The sequence below is a fragment of the Trichomycterus rosablanca genome, chromosome 1, assembly GCF_030014385.1.
Source record: "Trichomycterus rosablanca isolate fTriRos1 chromosome 1, fTriRos1.hap1, whole genome shotgun sequence".
Taxonomy (NCBI): domain Eukaryota; kingdom Metazoa; phylum Chordata; class Actinopteri; order Siluriformes; family Trichomycteridae; genus Trichomycterus; species Trichomycterus rosablanca.
Genome location: NC_085988.1, coordinates 59165839 through 59187246, shown reverse-complemented (window position 1 = coordinate 59187246; position 21408 = coordinate 59165839). Strand labels below are relative to the sequence as shown.

Genomic DNA, 21408 nt, shown 5'->3' with positions numbered 1-21408 from the left:
CCTGGTACCAGATACCACAGGAGTCCTTCAGATGTTTTGCTAAGTCCACGTCTCAGCTTTGACAGAATATTAGGTTGTCCTACTGTTTTGGCTTTTTTCCCCCTTTGTATTACATTTTATAAAGGTATCTACAGTTCTGGCCAAAAGTTTTAAGACTGACACGAATTTTGGTTTTCACAACGTTTGTTAACTCTAGATTGTTGTGAAGAGTAATTAGATAAATTGCAGTTTAAAGTCATTTCTTGCCATGAAAATGAAAAAAACTCCCAATTTGACTTGCCACAGAATAACCTGCTAACATCATTTCAGTGAAGATCTCATTAGCTCAGGAGAAAGTGTTAACCAGGACAAGGCAGCTAATAGCACTCTGTCATGCTGATTGTATTAGAAGAGCAGACTGGTTGCTTTAAAAGAGGGTGGTTTTTGAAATCATTGTCCTCTTCTGTTAACCATGGTTACCTTCTAGGAAACACATGCAGCCATCATTGCTTTGCATGAAAAGAACTGTACAGGCAAGGACATTGCTGCTTCAAATCAACCATTTATCGGTTCAGAATTTCAAGGAGAGATGTTCAATTGCTGTAAAGAAGGCTTTAGGGTGCCCAAGAAAGTCCAGCACGTGCCAGGACCATCTTCTAAAGAGGATTCAGCTATGGGATTGGCTCACCACCAGTGCAGAGCTTGCTCAGGAATGGCAGCAGACAGGTTCATCTACACGCACAGTGAGGCAAAGGCTGTTGGACGATGGCCTGGTGTCAAGAAGGGCAGCAAATGAGTCACTTCTCACAAGAAAAACATCAAGGACGGACAGGAAACTGGGATTGAATTGCAAAGGACTATAGTAAAGTTTTCTCTGATGAAGCCCCCTTCAGACTGTTTGAGACATCTGGAAAAATTTTGTCTGTAGAAGAAAAGCTGAGCACTACCATGAGTCCTCCGTCATGCCAACAGTAAAGCATACCGAGACCACTCATGTTTGGGGTTGCTTCTCAACCAAGGGAGTGGGCTTACTTACAATTTTCCCCAGAACACTGCCATAAATAAACAATGGTATCAAAACATCCTCCAAGAGCAACTTCTCCCAACAATCCAGGAGCCATGTTGGAGCACCATGTCACAAGGCAAAAAGTGGGTGGACAAACATATACACAGAAATTGTGATAAACTCCCAGCACTGATTAGGCAAGAATCAGGCCATCAGTGATTAATTGGCCCATAAGCTGATATCCAGCATGCCAGGGCAAATTGCAGAAGTCTTGAAAAAGAAGGGTACATTTGTCAATAACAGTTAAAAAGATATGAAATGCTTATAATTGTACTTTAGTATACCATAGAAACATCTGAAAAAACAGATCTAAAAACACTGAAGCGGCAAACTTTGTGACTTTGTGTCTCAAAACTTTTAACTACAACTGTAAAAGCATGTCGTGTGACAAATATACAAAAGAAAACCCTAAAGATCTTCTTTTCATGAGGAAATTACAGCACATGGATCATTTAGTGACATTTGCCTTTGAAATGGAATGAATCATCAGTTTTCATTTTCACCTTTTTTGTGCTCTTTTCAAATATCTTCACCTTTTGTACGTTTTAATGTAATTTGAAAGCTCTAAATTAAGCAGGGCTCATTTTTGTCTGAGATTTATGTAAAAGTGACTAGGCTGAACATGCGTTTTTCCTGTTAGGTATTATTTAGTAAGGGGATTATTAGCTCTTATATGAAAGGCGCAGACATTATATGTGTCCTCCCACACAGTTAAGCATTTGCTATTTAGTTCATAAAATGCTCTAATAGCATCTCTGATAAATGGAATTCATAATGTTGTTGATTGGTGTCCAGATATCAATAATAAACCAGTACTGACAAAATGTTCCAATAATCCCTGAGCAGAGATTACAGAGAAACAAACAGGACATTATTTCCTTTTGATTAAAGTCCATTTTTATTTAAGGCTTCAGTTAATACACATTAATGCTTCATCTAAACACAAAGCTGCTGATAGTAATAGTACATGGATAATACAAGACAGCTGTTTATTTGCTTTTCCTTGGCTAACATAACTCAGACTTTATTATTCTTATAGAAATATACAATTGCAAAAACAGTTTTGACCTTTTTGGAATTATCTGACTGTCTGCAATAATTACTCATAAACTGTGGTTTGCTCATCATCCAAAGCAGTATAATAGACAAAATTATTATGCCCAAACTAATGACACCACTAGATACTTCTTCACTGAAAACATTGTCTACTTAATCCAGGGTTGAAAAAATCCATGAAAAATCCTTACAAAAATAGAACACACCACAGAAAAAAACATTAATCTAAAAAAAAAAAGGATTGCTGTCTCAAGTTAGGTCTAAAACATACACTGCACACAATCACCAAGATCTCATCCCAAATGTAACTGTGACCCTGATCAAATGAAAATGCTGAAATGCTTGCTACAGATAAAATAAATAAATGCCTCAAGAGGTAGCATGACAACACCATTTTAAGCAGAGCCCCACAGATGGATCCACACTGGACGTGGGATGAGTCAGTGGTGTAGTGGTCCACTTATTTTTATTTGCCTCCTGGCTTGTACAAAGTTTTTCTATCTTCCAACAAAATGGGTTTTCACACACCAGTGGATCAAGTAACTAGTATTGTGATAACTGACCTGAAGAGGAATGTTCATGCAAGAAATCCAAGAATTATCTAAAATTCTTCCTCACCATTAGGCATGATTGGTAAGCAGCTACAGTAAACGTTTCTGCTGCTAAAAAGGGGTTACCAGTTATTAAATACAAAGATTAATACAGCCTGGGCTGGGAATGTATAGTCAATGTCTTGAATAAAGACATACATGTGTATTACTAGTTTGGGCAGAATGTGTGTTCATTCTTTATTGTGACAGAATAAAGATCAGACCATGGTTTAAGAGTGATTAATACTAAAATCCCAATTTTTTTTTTATTTCTAACTATTGCTCAAACATAGAGGCTGTTAAGCAACAGGGCTCTATTTTGCTTCAGCATGCTCAAATACTACAATTGATATAGGATCGGTTAAAGACCACAGGCCAATATCAGTCTGTGCCCACAAGTGACCCACCCCTTAACCCGCACGTCAGCGAACAACACCCTCTTTCATCAGAGGGAAAAGCCTGACCCAACCACCCTGAACCCCAACTACCAGCACCAGAGTGCTATGATGGGAAACCATTGTTTGCTGGCTTTTGAGATGCAGCCTCTCAGACTTCCCATTGAGCTTTTAAAGTCGCCCACATAATTGCACTCTCCTCTGAATGAGTACAAACATAGCCATATAGGAGAACAGACCTGTTCTACAGACTCTTCTTGTCCATTGACTGTTTTACCATCAAGTTCAGACAGATTGTAACTGGTCAGTGACGGGGAGAGAATTCTTTACCTCCTCCACATACAACAGCCAATTATGCCATAGAGTTTTACACTATGGCAGCAGAAAGCGGGTGGAACTGGGCACTAATCTCAGCCTTTCAAGCAACCTGGCACCAGAGACCCACCACCTCTCCTTGTTATAATATATAGCCATCCAGTGAGTGGAAGACAGCGTTCATTACTCCATCCGGCCATTACCAATACCATGTTATGCCCTTTGGCCATATTAATGCTCCTCATTGTCTTTCAGAGACAGCCTGATTCAGTTGGATGCCGAAATCCCAAGAGAGGTATTTAACGAAATCAAAAGAATGTCTCATGTCAGCTTTAGTGCTAAGACCAGCAGACCCTTTTTCCTTTTCATAATGAAAGTAGACGCCTCTGATGTGGGAGTCAGAACTGTTTTTTTCCAGTGCGCTGTTTCTGGTAATTGACTTCTACATCCAAATTCACTTTAATGAACTCTCTTACTTTTCATCATTATTTCACGAGCTATTCGGTTAAATACATCTTTTAATAAACAGATTGCGGTCATGACATCTAGCACATAAGTGCTTTTACTTTTTTTTCCCCCACTGCTGTACAGCACATTAAAGAATAAGAAATGCTGATGCTCTCAGTGTCTTTAATAGTCAGTTGAACCTCTAGTAGAGATCTTAAATCTTAAATTTTCCTGTGCATTTTAAATAGTGTTTTATACCTAATAGATTCTTTTTATTACTTTAAAATCACCAGTTTAGATGTTTTTAAACTGGTAGTTTTAATTGTGCAGTAAATTAAAAATTATTTTGTAGTACTGCACTGGAAAATATATTTGGTAAAGAACTCACGTCTTTCATCAGAAATCATCTCAATCAAAATTTTGGACTCAAAATGAGTTTTGAGAATGTTTTTGTAGGATTTTGTAGAAATGTAGTTTTTGGAAAATATCAAACCACTAAATCTTCTCTTTTGACACTGTCAAAGGTCTTAACTCTTATGCATTTTAATATAAATTGTCTCCTCTTAACTTATTTAAATGTCCAATCAGAACCTGTTTACTAATCTGAGCTGATCCTAGCCTTTGTTTAGGAAAGAGCTGATGGACAGAGCTGTCTTCCCGGGAGCATAAATATTCCCAAGAGTGTGCTTTCAGGGGAGTTAGGCAGTTTGGGAAAGCTTCTGCAGGATGCTGAGTTTTGAACAGGCTTGTGACCTCTCCCTAGAGAGGAAGTGGCTTGGAAACCTACACGTGCAAATATATTTATAGCTCATTTCAGTGGAAATGGTTTGTCACATTGGTTATCTTAGAAACATGTGCATGGCAATAACATGCTGCAGTCATTCAGTGGAAAAGATATTGCTATAATTTAATCTGTCATGCTGGAAAAAAGATAACAACAGTGTTATCTGATATACACTCACAGTGTGTGCTCTGATTGCAAGAAAAACATTAAATTCGGATACTAAAAATTAGAAGAATAGATAACAAACCTAGGCATGACAGAAAATCTGTTACTTTACTAAGATATGCATTATACTTGACTATAATAAATAGAACTTAACTAAAAAAGATAACAAGACGGCAAGACATAATACTTAGCTTGAATAAAAAAAACACTGACTTTTCAGGGATATGTTTTATATGCATCTAGAAAGTGAAATACCTGGCATAGAACAAACAAGGTTACAAATAAACAAAAAAGGAAAAGTTCTTGGACATTGTAAAAGAAGAAAGACAGACAAAAACTGGCTAAATAATATTATTAATAATAATAACAACTAGAGAAGTGCATTTCCTAAAGAAAATGAGAGCGAGTGCAGCTCAGCAGACCCTGAGTGGGTTTGAATACTTTTGGTGAGATATGTAATATTGAGTGTGTAAACACGTCCTTGGTGGGGGTGTGAATACTTTTGCTTAGACAGCTGATTGTGTGTGTGCAAGCACACAAGCATGCTTGGCAAATGCTAATGTGTTGTTAAGGGGTTTCCAATGTGTACTTGTTGCTTAGGTGGCTGCTAAGGTATAGCTTGACTGTTGCTATAGTGACAGGTTGTTGTTAAAAGTTGCTAGGCAGTTACTGACATCAAGTGTTTGCTAAGGTGTTGCTAGAACGTACATAGGTGTTGCTAGGTAATTATTAAGGTGTTACTAGGTGGTCATTGCGTTATAGAGGATGGTTGCTAAGTGTTCCTGAGGTTGCTGTAGTAATTTTAACTTTTCAACAGTTAAAGAAAGGCCCTTTTCTGTTCCAGCATGAGTGTGCTCCAGTTTGTATGTCTACGTGAAAGGGGCGGTTACCTCTATATTAGTGCCAGGCCTATGTTGAGTTGTTCACTAACCCTAACCCTAACCCTGATACCCACAGCCAGTATGACAATATGCATCAAAAGACTTTACTGGGATGTATGCTGAATGTATATTAAGCACCTCTGTTTGGATACATGCCTTTCTGCGTGACCTAGTTTGGCTGGCTGTGGGAGCATGGAGTCACAGTGTGAAGGGTTATTTTCTTAATGACATTCACCTGTAAATCGTGCTTCAGGTGTATGGTTTCCTGTATATCGTGACTTCTCTCTGTTCTTTCAGTCACTGCATTAGCTGGCACACCTTTTCTCTTGAAGCCATGATAGAAGTTCACTTTGTTTTTTGCTGACAGATAAATGTCAGTACTTTGTTTGTTTCCTGGAAACTTGGCTCGGTTTTGGTGACATGGGCCTCACTTAATGACTGTCTTGGTAGGACACCCACATCGCAACTGCCCATTTTTTGAGTTGAGTGACACCCTGTTAATGCATTCCTTGTGCAAGGGAGGCGCAAGGGGTTGGGAAACCTCAGCCAGCGCTGTACCATGAAGTCCTAAAAGTTCTCCTGTTCTGAATATGAGACCCTTGTCTTACACTCGTTGACAACAGCAGATTGTAGGATCATCATCAAATTGCAGCACCCAGCAATCATTTCTGCACTATTCCCGTTCTATCTCATATTTTCTTATTCACCTTTCAACCTGTAGGGATCGCAGCTGCAAGGGCAGTGAACTCCCTTTGTCCTACCCCTCCCTCCCCATTTTGGCCATGGGAATAGGCAGCTTCTGCTCGGTTGTCAGAGAAGCTCACCCAGGGCCAAACTGGGAAGTCCTGGGAGTTCTTCTGTTCTGATTTTGAGAGCATGGTCTTGCTCACGTTGTCGGCAGCTCTTATTTGTGGACTCTATCTTTAATTCTCTGTAACGGCTGATTTATATATCAGTGCCATTATTTCCTTTGTTACGTTGTATTTATTAATTCATTAATTTTTTTTTCTCCCCTTTTTCACCCACTTTAGCGTATCCAATTACTGCCCGTCAATCATCCTCTCACTAATGCTGGTCCCTGCTCCTGATTGGGGAGGATGAGGCTGCTCCACGCCCCCTCCGACACGTGCACAGCAATCGAACATCTTATCACCTACACTTGACGAGTGCAGTGCAGTACAGCGCTTTGTATGGAGTGCCACACCTTCTACCGCACTCCTTTCCCATCTCCGTGCAGGCGCCACCAACCAGCCAGCAGAGGTTGTAATCGCACTAGTCTGAGAGAGAGTCCCCATCTGGCTTAAACCTGCCCCTATCTGAACAACAGGCCAATCGTTGTTCATGTGGCTGCTCAGCCTGTATTCGAGATCTCAGCTCTGGTGAACAGCGTGTGTTTTTACTGCTGCGCCACCTGAGCGGCAAATTAATCAGTTTTACGTTCCAAATTATTTAACTTTTTAATTTGTGATTATTTAGCCACAGTATTATTCTACCTTGATTTGAGATTCTGCATCATGGGTTCAATTTCTTCTCTACCAGGTGTGTGGAGATTCACCTCACCTTTGATTTAGTGAGGCGTGCCCTTCCCATTACAACAACAAAAACAACATACCACATATAGATTGTTGTTCTTTCCAGGTCAGTAATTTCACTTATAATGTCTCTGAAAGGCAAGTAACAATGCTGCTTTACATGAGGTAAAATATACCCCTTCAGACTCAGAAGAGCACCCAAAATGAATCACCTAACCTTTAACTCACGTGTAACACACACAAAAAAACACATTAAAGCTACAGAAACAACACAGAGACCTGGCTTTTTGTTCTTTTTGTAAAGCAAATGAGAGCGTGATAGCCCCCATGGAAAAGAATTTTAAATGGCGAGTTGGCATTAGAAAGGTCATGTTAATGGAGGGTGAGACTGATGACTGACATCTGCTTTTAAAAACATACCTTTTCCCTTTACTGTTGCAGATAAATGATAACCCACAATACTGATTTGACTGTAGCATCCAGCAAGCAAGAATAAAAAATATGTCTAGAAAAATTAGGACCACTTATAGACAAACTAGACAGAGGACTTTTCTGAGGACTTTTTCTAGACAGTATGCTTTTCTGATGTACAGTTTTTTATTCATTCAAGATCATGCAAGATAAAGAAAATGTACTAAATGAACGAGTGAAATAAAAGCTAATTAAATGCAAACAAAAAAGTAGAAGTTGTACTAGGCACACTCTCAGAATGATGATTTCAGTTGACAGTGTTTAAGATGGCTTTAAGGTGCATACTGTTCTGCCTTGGACTTGCAGTGTGGTGTTCCACAGCAGCTTCTGGTCACTGTCTGTGGAGAGTATAACATGTTCTTCCAGTGTGGGTTTACACACTCTCAAAACATGTCCGTTGATTTAAATGTGCTCTAGGTTTCATTGAGTAAGTGATTGTAGGAGTGAATGACGCATTTTGATGGATTGCCATGCTATCTGGTGTGTACTATATTTCAGCCTTATGGTCAAGTATTTCCATGTGGCACCAGATTAATCATAATCTGATAAAGATGCAGTTCCTAACACCAAAATAATTCATCTTATTTTCTATGCCTGCACAGTAATGGGGTTTCACGTTTTCTTTTACATGGCTATGTATGGCCTGCGCAGGTCCTGCCTGTAATTTACAATGGTCCATAATCTTAGTAAGATTAGAATCACAAACACAACCAGTTTAGCCTTTTCTGAATGATATTTTGCACTTATTGTTCAGTGTTTTTTTTACAAAGCTTAATGCTTCATGGCTAAACCTAAACCTCTAAAGTCTGATTTCCAACTGGTGATAAGTGCTTAGTAAAGAGGTGGGTTTTTAATCTTCTTTAAAGACAATGAGAGACTTGGTTGATCGGACAGACAAGGGAAGTTCATTCCACCATCTGGGTGCAAGTACAGAGAAGAGCCTTGATGCTTGTCTTCCTCGAGTTCAGGGTGGAGGATCAAGTTGAGTGAGACTAGGGGCTTGGAGGTTGCGTGGTACAGAGCGGGGTTTTATTAGACCTCAAAGGTAACTTGAGGCTGGTCCATTTTTGGCTTTGTAGGTGAGCATCAGTGTTTTAAACTGAATGCATGCAGCTGCAGGAAGCCAGTGAAGAGAGCGCAGCAGTGGGGTGATGTGACAGTGTTTAGGTTGGTTAAAAACCAGGCGAGCAGCTGGATTTTGGATGAATTGCAAGGGTTTAATAGTGGACATAGGAGCACCTGCCAGGAGGGAGTTGCAGTAGTCCAGCCATGAGATTACAAGTGACTGGACAAGAATCCGAGAGGCTTCCATAGAGAGAAATGGACAAAACTTCCTGATGTTGTAGAGGAGGAACCAACACGATCTTGTCATGTTGGCTACACAAAGAGAGAAGGCCAGTTGGTTATCCAGGACAACACCAAAGTTTTGTGCCTGATCTGGGAGTCATCAAGAGAGGTGATTAGGTCTTGGGTTGGAGATTGATCTTCAGGAATAAGTAACAGCTCTGTCTTTTAGTATGTAGTAAGCTCCTTGATAATGTCCTTATAATATCATATGCTGGCTGATTGCATGCAATTATGGTGTGAAAGTATTCACTTTTGTTTCTTGTTCTTTATTTTTCTTCAGCCCTGGTTGTGAGGCTTCTGACCAACCGCTTCATCTGGGAGTATGACCCAACACTTGGTAAGAAATCCATCATGTAAGAAGCACTTGTTCTACTAGGCATTATTACTGCGGTGCTGATAATGCTTGTGCTCAGAGCATACAAGCAACCTTGAAAGTTAATAAATAGGGAGATTCACGCATCCCGGGCAGAATGTTCCTCTTTTAGTAAAAAGGAAGAGTTTAAAAGCATTAAATACTGCTTTCCAGAAAGTAAGAAAAGAAAATGAAAACAGACAGCAAACACTTTTTGACCTGGAAATAATTGAAGACCAATATACCAATATAAGATATTGCCAAAAGTATTTGCTCATCTGACTTCAAACGCATATGAACTTAAGTGACATCCCATACTTATTCCATAAGGTTTAATATGATGTCGGCCCACCCTTTGCAGCTATAACAGCTTTAACTCTTTTGGGAAGGCTTTCCAGAGGGTTTAGGAGTGTGCTTATAGGAATTTTTGATCATTCTTCCAGAAGCGCATTTGGGAGGTCAGACACTGATGTTGGACGAGAAGGCCTGGCTCGCAGTCTCCTCTCTAATTCATCCCAAAGGTGTTCTATCGGGTTGAGGTCAGGACTCTGTGCAGGCCAGTCAAGTTCTTCCACACCAAACTCGCTCATCCATGTCTTTATGGACCTCGCTTTGTGCACTGGTGCGCAGTCATGTTGGAACAGGAAGGGGCCATCCCCAAACTGTTCCCACAACGTTGGGAGCATGAAATTGTCCAAAATCTCTTGGTATGCTGAAGCATTAAGAGTTCCTTTCACTGGAACTAAGGGGCCGAGCCCAACTCCTGAAAAACAACCCCACACCATAATCCCCCCTCCAACAAACTTTACACTTGGCTCAATGCAGTCAGACAAGTACCGTTCTCCTGGCAACTGCCAAAACCAGAATCGTCCATCGGATTGCCAGACGGAGAAGCGTGATTCGTCACTCCAGAGAACACGTCTCCACTGCTCTAGAGTCCAGTGGCGGCGTGCTTTACACCACTGCATCCGACACTTTGCATTGTGCTTGGTGATGTAAGGCTTGGATGCAGCTGCTCGGCCATGGAAACCCATTCCATGACGCTCTTTACGCACTGTTCTTGAGTTAATCTAAGGCCACATGAGGTTTGGAGGTCTGTAGCGATTGACTCTGCAGAAAGTTGGCGACCTCTGTGCAATATGCGCCTCAGCATCCGCTGACCCCGCTCTGTCATTTTACGTGGCCTACCACTTCTTAGCTGAGTTGCTGTCATTCCCAGTCACTTCCACTTTGATATAATACCTCTGACAGTCGACTGTGGAATATTTAGTAGCGAGGAAATTTCATGACTGGACTTGTTGCACAGGTGGCATCCTATTACGGTACCACGCTGGAATTCACTGAACTCCTGAGAGCGACCCATTCTTTTACAAATGTTTGTAGAAGCAGTCTGCATGCCTAGGTGCTTGGTTTTAAACACCTGTGGCCATGGAATTGATTGGAACAGCTGAATTCAATGATTTGGATGGGTGAGTGAATACTTTTGGCAATATAGTGTACATGTTAGTTTGTAATGCACTGCTGTCTGAGAAATTAAATGTCACAGTCAGTAATCATTGTTTTTGGCTTTACTCTTTATACACAGAGATTTCTCAGAGAATTCTCTAATATTTTTAAATTCCCTAAAAAAAGGTATCCCTATCCCTAAGGTAAAAAAAATCCCTAAATTACAAATCACTGCTTTATGTCTGTATTTACCTTCTACTTCATGTTCCAACTTTTTGGGAATTGGCTTTGTAGTTATTAACAATGCATCACCAAAATATCCTAAAATATCTCAGCTAATATTAGTAACAGTTAGACAGTTAAAGAAAGTAATAACAGCATAAACAATGCAATGGTACGACCATGGCAGAAGCTTGATTTTGTGTTTAATAAACCATGTTTGTATAGATCTGGACATATGTTTTGAATCATTGTCCTGCTGGAAGATCCAATGATGACCCTTTTTAAATTTCTTTTTTTTTTATCTGCAATTTTCCCCCCGTTTTCTCCCTAAGCTAGTCGTATCCAATTACCCTGATTGCATTACGCTTCCCCTCTACCCTCCACCGCTGACTAAGGAGCGCCGCAACTGACACACGCCCCCTCCGACACATGTGCAGTACCGACTGCATCTTTTCACCTGCACAAGGCGAGTTCATATGCGGACCAGCTTTGTGTAGGAACCAGTGCATTATTCCTTGACTTTGTGCAGGTGCCATAAATCAGCCAGCAGTAGCTGCATCGGTTATGAGGAACCCTGGTCCGGTTTTCCCACCCTGTGTGAACAACAGCCAATCATTGTTCATGTAGCCGCCCAGCCCAGTCGGATGGCAGAGCTGAGATTTGAAACGATGTGTTCAGGAATCCCAGCTCTGGTGTGCTGGTGTGTTTTACCGCTGCGCCACATGAGCTGCCCTTTTTAAATTTCCTGACAGAAGCAGACATATTTTATTAAACATGTTTTGGAAATCTGGAATTCCATGATGACTTGTACCCTAACAAGATTCCCAGGGCCTTCAGAGGAAAAACAGCATCACAACCATAGACCCTTTCAGACCATCCACTATAATTACAGTGGGCATTAGGTCGTTTTTAGTGTAGTCATCCTTCTTTTTATGCCAAACCTACCTTGAGTGCTTGTGGTTAGATGACAGGTAAGGCTTTTTCCGGGTTATCATTACAAAAAAATCTGTTTGCATGGATGTGACGACTGATGGTACTTTTGGAGACTTGACTAGAAGATAAAACAATTTCTGGAGGGATTTAGATTTTTGTGTTACCTAGCATATTAACACAAGTAAAACAGAAAGTCATTTATTACAGCTAAAAAGATCCTAGACACACTAATCAACTTAGGAGTTAAAAATAAAGGGTAGATAAAAAGGTTGTGTTGAAAGATTATGCAAAATCGTGTTAACCTGATGGCTGGTGTAAAGATCAAGAGGGTGTGACGAGACTATTTTCTCAGCATATTGTACAAGAAGAGCAGGTGCAGCCACAGCTCATCAAGAGGAGGGCAAGCCCTGAGCCAAGGGATTAAGTGTTTAGTAAAAATTTGCCATATGACAGTATGCCTCCCATGTACTTGAGCCAGTACACCTGTGGCCAACGGAACCTCGTTGCTCTAAACTGGCACTTGATTTTTCTACACAAGGTTCAGACGACAGGCTGGTTTAGTTTTTAATGTTTTTATTAGTCACCCATGAATTGACATTTGAGTCAAATTGGTTCCTATTCATTCATCCTGTCTTTCCTGGTTTAGGTTTGAATCTTTTATCCCTCATTATAATACTAAATGATCATACAGACAACACTAACATTAATATTTTGGGCTTTATTATAGTGTCAAATCAAATACCGCAACAAACTGATCCTGTATTCTCAAGAATTGAAACTGATTATGCGTGAAATCTAAGAGATTCCCAGCAATAGGTCTGACCTTAAAGTAGATACAAATTTACCAATGGACTTAGTGTTACCCAGCAACAGACTTGGCTTTAAGGTATAATAAAGAAAACCGAACACTTGCCTACTGACTGACTGGGAATTCCACTTCTGACACCAAGCTGTAAGGCATAAAAACTGGATAGCAGTGCTATAGATTTCTTTCAAATTAAAGATTTTTCTTTTTCTGTATAATACTAGAGACAAAAAAAGTAATGGCTATTTTTTCCTTTTGTGTCAATGACAGTTTGGTAATGTATAAGGCTTTCTTTATTGGCTTCTCTCATTTAAATTATACAACCCCAAAACAGAAAAAGTTGGGACAATATGGAAAATGCAAATAAAAAAAGAGAATGTTCCTTACATTTACTTTGTCTTTTATTTGATTGCAGACAGTTTGAACCAAAGATATTTCATGTTTTGTTTGCTCAACTTTCATTTAATTTGTTAATATACCTCCATCCCTGCATTTCAGGCTTGCAACACGTTCCAAAAAAAATTGGGACGGGGGCAATTTAAGGCTAGTAATGAAGTAAAAAAACTAAGTAATTATGTGATTCCAAACAGATGATGTCAACAGGTGATTGTAATCATGGTTTGGTACAAAAGCAGCATCCAGGAGTCTTTGATGAACAAAGATGATCAGATAATCTCCAGTTTGTCAACAAATGCATGACAAAATGATTGAAATGTTTAAAAACAATGAACCTCAAAGAAAGATTGGAAGGGATTTGCATATTTCTTCCTCTACAGTGCATAATATCATTAAACAATTTAAGGAATCTGGAGAAATGTCAGTGCCTAAAGGAAAGCGAACAAGCTTAAGCTTTTTCAGTTGGCAGTGCATCAAGAACCATTATTCATCACTAGCTGATACAACCACTTGAGCTAGGTATTACTTTGACAAACCTTCGTCAAGCACTACAATACAGAGTTACATGTGTTATGTTAACCATGTCCAGAAGCAGCATTGAGTTCTCTGGGCTCTGAGCCATCTTACATGGACCATCACATGGGGAAAACTTTTTATTGTGGTCAGACGAATCAGATCATTTTAAAATGAAATGGATGCAATGTGCTCTGGACCAAACACAAAAAGGACCATCCAGACTATTGTCAGCAACAAGTCCTAAAGCCAGGGTCTGTCATGGTATGGAGCTGTGTCAGTGCCCTTGGCAAAGATAATTTACCCTTCTCTGATGGCAGCATCAATGCAGAAAAGTACATATGCTGCCCTTAAGACATCATCTTTTCCAGGGACGTCCATGCATTTCACAAAACAATGCAAAACCACATGCTGCACTTAAACGAAGACATGAAGCCTATGGAAGAAAAGGGTTTGGGTACTGGACTGTCCTGCCTGAAGTCCTGACCTGTCTTAAATAGAGAATGTGTGGAGAATTTTGAAATGCAAAACAACCCTGTACTGTTGCACGTGTTTGCAAGAAGAATTGGTCAAAATAACATCTGAAACACTTCAATGCTTAATGTTCTTTTAAGTGTTGTGAGAGGTAATGGCTACATTACAAAGTGGTAAATGCTTTACCATCCCAACTGTTTTTGTAATGCTTTGCAGGCCTGAATTGCTGGATGGATGTGTTTTAAATTAAATGAAGTTGACCAGACAAAACAAGTCAAAATATAAGAAACACTGTGTTTTTTTACTTCCATTTTTCATTCAGTTTTTGACTTGGGGTTGTAATTTCTGCATTTCTATGTATTATCTAAGGTCTGTATGTACTCTGTGGGGATGACAACAGACACATAGTGAATATTTTGCTGAAAAAAAGACCTGTATAAAAGTCCTGTGCAAGGATGATTTATGTAAATTTCATGCAGTCCTGTTGCACTGTTCTCCTCTTGGAAGTATAAAATACATTCTGAATAAATTAACTTCTCACTGAAGTTAAACAAGTATAACTCAATTACAGAATACATGATGTTATTGTGCAGCTGGGTGGTCCATCATTAGGTGTGTTAGAAGGTAGTTGGGCTTATGACTTCTTTCTCAGGAAATCACAGCAACAGAACTCTATTGAAATGTTACCCATGGCAAGCAATAATAATTTTTAATTATAACCTAAAGTGCATGTAGACTAAAGAATGAAGCATCTGAGTTGAGCACATAAGAGGCTCATCTAGTAATATGTTTGTGGAGAGGCATGATGCTATTCTGAGATAAATCATCTAATGCAAATAATATTACTGATATACAGCAATATCTAAAATCAGTAGTACACATGGTGTCTGTGTGTGTGGGTTTGATGAGTTGTAATTATGTTTAGGCTTAAAAAGGTCAGGACAGACTGAGTTTCTCAGGTATAGCCCTCCCACACAATGTCAACTTGTAAAAGTACAATGCCATTATAATTATCTCAGGCAATGTATTGCTTTGCTTTACCACACTTACACATGCATACACGTCTATTTTTCAGTAATGTATTTCCTTTCTTTTTAACAGAATCTACATACCATCACCAAGTCAGTGTTGATGATGAAATAGTCAGCATGGAGATTTTGGACACAGCTGGACAGGTTAATGTTCCTTTATTTCAATTAATACAGTGTATTAAGAAACTATTCAGACCCCTTCAGTGATTTGAACACTTTATTGTTTTGTGAAGTTGATTCTGAAGCAATATAATTGCCATTTTATCCAACAATCTGCTCATATTCACCCATAATGATTAGACCTCATTAGCAGTTCATAGACCTCTACGCGACTATGAACTGCCATTCTTAGGTCTCTCTATAAATATTAGATGGGTTTGTGTCTAAGCTTTGAATAGGCCTCTCAAAGACACACAGGGACATGCCCAGAAGCTACTGTAGTGTTGTTTTGGCTGTATGTTTCAGGTCATTGTCATGTCACTGCTGCTTGTAAACACCCCCATAGCATGATGCTGCCACCACACCACCATGTAGGTGGATTATAGCAGAAAGTGCTGTATGTAGTGGCCATGTAGTCAAGTAATGCTCAGTGTTCCCTGTAAGACAGTCCACATAGATTCATTTACAATATCATATTAGCAACAGCTGGGACAATAGAAATAAAAAAGAAATGCAGTGTACTTTGAATCATATTCTATAGCAGACAGTATGAACCCAACATATTTCATGTTTTAAAAAACATGAAATATCTTGGGTTCCAGTGGCGGCTGCTGGTCTTTCAAAGAGGGGAAGCTCGTTGTCGGCTTACATCATAAAATTTGTCAATTTATTTATACATAAATTCTGCCCTCCGTTCCTTTTCAAGAAAATGGCCTGTGATCCTATCGTACCAAGTAGGTGTCTTTTCCAGGGACTTGACCAGTGTCCTGAAACAAATACTATGAGTGTGTTTTATTTACACAATGAACAATGACATTGGTCAAGTAATTTCACCAAGCAAATACCAAGAAATGGGTTGCAGTTTGTCTTCGATGCAAAATCTGCGATGGGACTGAAGCTCCCAGTGATTGACAGCTATTTTGAGATCTACACGTCACTTAATCAAAACGGGATTCAGCCTTTTGACTGATCCTCCAATCATCTTGCAGAAGCTCCGCGTCCAGATCTGCCCACAGCTCCATTCACCCCCAGAGATGCTCAGCGTCCGGGGGCGGGACAAAATTGTGGCATTTATCCAATGACAGGCGAGTTTCGAAGCAATGATAAAAACTTTTCCATGCAGTCCCATTGAAGTGAATAGACGCTCAACTTCTACGGGCAAATGCATTAACGCTACAGGAGTTAACAAAATTGAGTCAGTCGATTTGTGATAAGTAGCTGATTCTGAACGAACTCGTCTTCGAGATGAACGTGTTCTAACACAATTGTAGTCAATGAAATATTAACACAACTGTACATATTTAACAATTAAATTTTTGACATTTTAGGGGAAGCTGAGCTTTCCTTGCAGTCTTAGAGAAATCGCCACTGTTGGGTTCATACTGAAATATTTATTTGCATTTTCATACAGTTACTTTTATCTAGTTTTTCTGCTAATAGCTAATTTATGGAGTGCTGCAACTCTGACAGCACTGATTACTTAATAACTTATTTGTAGTTTACAGGTTAATGATGTAAAAATACATTAAACATGTAAGAAAGTCAAACTGTAAATTATTAAATTCAACTGTCATACTATGGTAAGAGGAGTTCTTTTACACTTTTTTCTATTCAGGAGGACCTACTACAGAAGGAGGGTCACATGCGCTGGGGTGACGGATTTGTACTTGTCTACGACATCACTGATCGAGGCAGCTTTGAGGACATGGCACCTTTACGTGGCCTGCTTGACGAAGTACGGAAGCCACGGCATGTGCCGTTGGTGCTGGTTGGAAACAAGGCTGACCTAGAGCATGCACGGCAGGTGCCCACTGAAGAGGGGGAGCGTCTGGCTGCTGACATGGCGTGTGCCTTCTATGAGTGCTCTGCATGTATAGGCACAGCGGGCAGTGTGGGCACCGTGGCCGAAGCCTTTCACGAGCTGTGCCGTGAGGTCCGTCGGCGACGAGCCGTACAGGGCAAAACCAGACGTCGCAGCTCTACCACACATGTCAAGCAGGCCATCAACAAGATGCTCACCAAGATCAGCAGCTAGGGAGAAACGTGGAGAGAAATAGATGAAACAGCTAAGGAAGGAATCTTAAATGCCTACAGTGAGACTGATGAAATATTGGACTGTGTTTGACTGATTAAAATCTAAAGCCATTGGGAAGTGTTATTTTGACAGAAACAATTACTTGTGATGTCCAGTCATTTTTTAATTCAGTTTTGTGAGTTGCCAGCACTAGAGTGCAACATACATGACAAGTCAGAGGGTTTTGTGCACACAGAAAGAAAAAGTACGACAAAAGAACAATGCAAAACTTCAATTTTAATAGAGCTAAATAGAATTGCAGTTTAGTACAATTTAATTCAATTTATTTATATAGAACTTTTAAAATGATAATTTTTGCTTGGTAACATACTCAGACAAACTCAGAGGGAAGTTTTGACCATACTAAAGAACTACTCTTATGTGTTGCTCATTGGCTGATGTACAAATTGTAACCAAATTGTGCCTTGCTTAAGTTGCAGAGAATTGTCATTACTTTTTAAACTTATCAGCTTTTGCCCATGCCCATAATAATAACAGAGAGAGTGCTAAACTAGAGAAGTGCATTTCCTGAAGAAAATGTGAGTGTGATTGCAGCTCAGAAGTGAAAGAGTATGTGTGTGTGTCAGGTGAAATATTTTTTATGAGAAGTGTGATTGTGTAAGCATGTACCTGTAGTTGGTGGGAGTGTGAATACTTTTCTACAGACAGGTGATTGTGTGTGTGTAAGCATGTAGGTGGTGGAACACTTGCTAATACAGGTGATTGTGGTTGTCTCTTGGGTTCTGGGGGGTGGTTGTTAGTGTGTATGCAGGCATGTGATTGTGTGTTTGTGTGTGTTTGTGTGTGTTTGTGTGTGTTTGTATGTATTTAGTGGGGGTGCAAATACTTTTGCCCAGATAGGTGACTCTGTGTGCAAGCACACAGAATGGGTGGGAATGAGAATTCTTTTGCTCATATAGGTGATTATGTGTGTGGGCAGGCACTTATATGGTGGAAGTGAACACTTTTGTTCAAAGGTGATTGAATATAAGTATGTACAGTGTATCACAAAAGTGAGTACACCCCTCACATTTCTGCAAATATTTTATTATATCTTTTCATGGGACAACACTATAGACATGAAACTTGGATATAACTTAGAGTAGTCAGTGTACAACTTGTATAGCAGTGTAGATTTACTGTCTTCTGAAAATAACTCAACACACAGCCATTAATGTCTAAATGGCTGGCAACATAAGTGAGTACACCCCACAGTGAACATGTCCAAATTGTGCCCAAAGTGTCAATATTTTGTGTGACCACCATTATTATCCAGCACTGCCTTAACCCTCCTGGGCATGGAATTCACCAGAGCTGCACAGGTTGCTACTGGAATCCTCTTCCACTCCTCCATGATGACATCACGGAGCTGGTGTATGTTAGACACCTTGAACTCCTCCACCTTCCACTTGAGGATGCGCCACAGGTGCTCAATTGGGTTTAGTCCATCACCTTTACCTTCAGCTTCCTCAGCAAGGCAGTTGTCATCTTGGAGGTTGTGTTTGGGGTCGTTATCCTGTTGGAAAACTGCCATGAGGCCCAGTTTTCGAAGGGAGGGGATCATGCTCTGTTTCAGAATGTCACAGTACATGTTGGAATTCATGTTTCCCTCAATGAACTGCAGCTCCCCAGTGCCAGCAACACTCATGCAGCCCAAGACCATGATGCTACCACCACCATGCTTGACTGTAGGCAAGATACAGTTGTCTTGGTACTTCTCACCAGGGCGCCGCCACACATGCTGGACACCATCTGAGCCAAACAAGTTTATCTTGGTCTCGTCAGACCACAGGGCATTCCAGTAATCCATGTTCTTGGACTGCTTGTCTTCAGCAAACTGTTTGCGGGCTTTCTTGTGCGTCAGCTTCCTTCTGGGATGATGACCATGCAGACCGAGTTGATGCAGTGTGCGGCGTATGGTCTGAGCACTGACAGGCTGACCTCCCACGTCTTCAACCTCTGCAGCAATGCTGGCAGCACTCATGTGTCTATTTTTTAAAGCCAACCTCTGGATATGACGCCGAACACGTGGACTCAACTTCTTTGGTCGACCCTGGCGAAGCCTGTTCCGAGTGGAACCTGTCCTGGAAAACCGCTGTATGACCTTGACCACCAGGCTGTAGCTCAGTTTCAGGGTGTTAGCAATCTTCTTATAGCCCAGGCCATCTTTGTGGAGAGCAACAATTCTATTTCTCACATCCTCAGAGAGTTCTTTGCCATGAGGTGCCATGTTGAATATCCAGTGGCCAGTATGAGAGAATTGTACCCAAAACACCAAATTTAACAGCCCTGCTCCCCATTTACACCTGGGACCTTGACACATGACACCAGGGAGGGACAACGACACATTTGGGCACAATTTGGACATGTTCACTGTGGGGTGTACTCACTTATGTTGCCAGCTATTTAGACATTAATGGCTGTGTGTTGAGTTATTTTCAGAAGACAGTAAATCTACACTGCTATACAAGTTGTACACTGACTACTCTAAGTTATATCCAAGTTTCATGTCTATAGTGTTGTCCCATGAAAAGATATAATGAAATATTTGCAGAAATGTGAGGGGTGTACTCACTTTTGTGATACACTGTATGTGTAATGTCAGTGGGTTTGTGAAAAAATGGGGAATAGAGGCATGCTGGTTAGTATGGTAATGGATTAGAGCTTGTTGGCCTCCACTAAAAAACTACATGCAGTTTAATGGCTGTCAGGTCAGTGAAACTCTATGGCTTGGGAAAGGATGAAAATAATGACAAATTGAGGAACGCTGTTGTTTTCTTTTTGTTTGCTAGGGTGTATTCATGTTGGGGGAGGAATGTGAGTACTTTCAGATCTGCGATTGTGTGTAAGCAAGCACTTATTTTGTGGGGGTATGAATACTTTTGCCCAGGCAGGTGACTTTGTGTGTGCAAGCATGCAGTTGGTGGGGGTGTGAATGCTTTTGCTCAGACAGACAAGTGATTGTGTGTGTAGTTGTGTGTAAGCATGTAGTTGGTGGGGGTGTGATTTTTTTTGGCTCAGGCAAATGACTGTATGCAAGCACGCAGTTGGTAGGGGTGCAAATACTTTTGCTCAGACAGGTAATTGTGTGTGTGCAAGCATGTAGTTGGTGGGGGTGTGATTTATTTTGCTCAGGCAAATGACTGTGTGCAAGCACTCAGTTGTGGGGGTGCAAATACTTTTGCTCAGACAGGTGACTGTGTGTGTGTGTGTGTAAGCTGACGGTCAAGCAGAATTATAATAGATCGATGTGCCTTTAAAAAATAAATTGGAGTGAATGGGACAAAAAAGGGGTTAAAAAAATGCGTGATGCATGAACAAGCCATGATGGGATGGATGTTGGAATGGCCTCGATTTTTAAAAAATTGCGAAAGAAGAAAGTTGGCCAAAATTTGCTGAATAATAATAATAATAAGTAAAAGAAAAAGAAGACTATTGGATAACGATAACAACCTCATGCAATGAGATAATCATTCGCAACTCTGGTTACATGTATCACTACTTGGCTTTTCATCTGTGATGTGTTAACAGAAACCCCTATTAGATATAACCCTGGTAAATAGCCGCTTAATTCCTGAAAATTTGGATGTTGTGTAACCTTGCTTAAAATGTAACATGCCACTTTTTAATATTTTAAATGCATTTTGGTGCATTTATACATGCATGTTAATGTGGAAACTGCAGTGGTCTGTAAATATTCTCCTTTCCTGGCGCAAACAGATTCTGAATGTGCAGAAAACTTTAAAAAAAAAACACAAACTGTGACAAACTGTGTGTTTAATAGTTTTCTGACCCAGGAATGTTTTCCACTGCCTCTCTGTGTATATTTGTTCTCTTCCATTGTGCATGTTTACCCTTTTAAAGTGGGACACTAAATAAAGCATCATGTATTTGCATAAAGTACAAATCCCATTTTCAGACATGTTTTGTAAAACACAATAAAAAGAAGCATCTGTGATTTGTTACTTCTCTTGA

The 21408-nt window shown here is 40.1% G+C and overlaps 1 protein-coding gene across 5 annotated transcripts in view; it reads left to right on the top strand.

Moving 5' to 3' along the window:
• rerg (RAS-like, estrogen-regulated, growth inhibitor) overlaps positions 1–17876 on the top strand; it is a 46084-nt gene extending 28208 nt beyond the window's left edge. For all 5 annotated transcript variants that reach the window (XM_063004749.1, XM_063004758.1, XM_063004741.1 and 2 more), the window contains 3 exons: positions 9309–9365; positions 15271–15344; positions 16975–17876. In XM_063004749.1, coding sequence (XP_062860819.1) covers positions 9309–9365; positions 15271–15344; positions 16975–17394 — 551 coding nt within the window. In that variant the 3' untranslated portion in view covers positions 17395–17876. The remainder of the gene's footprint in view (positions 1–9308; positions 9366–15270; positions 15345–16974) is intronic.
• Positions 17877–21408: the final 3532 nt, after the last annotated feature.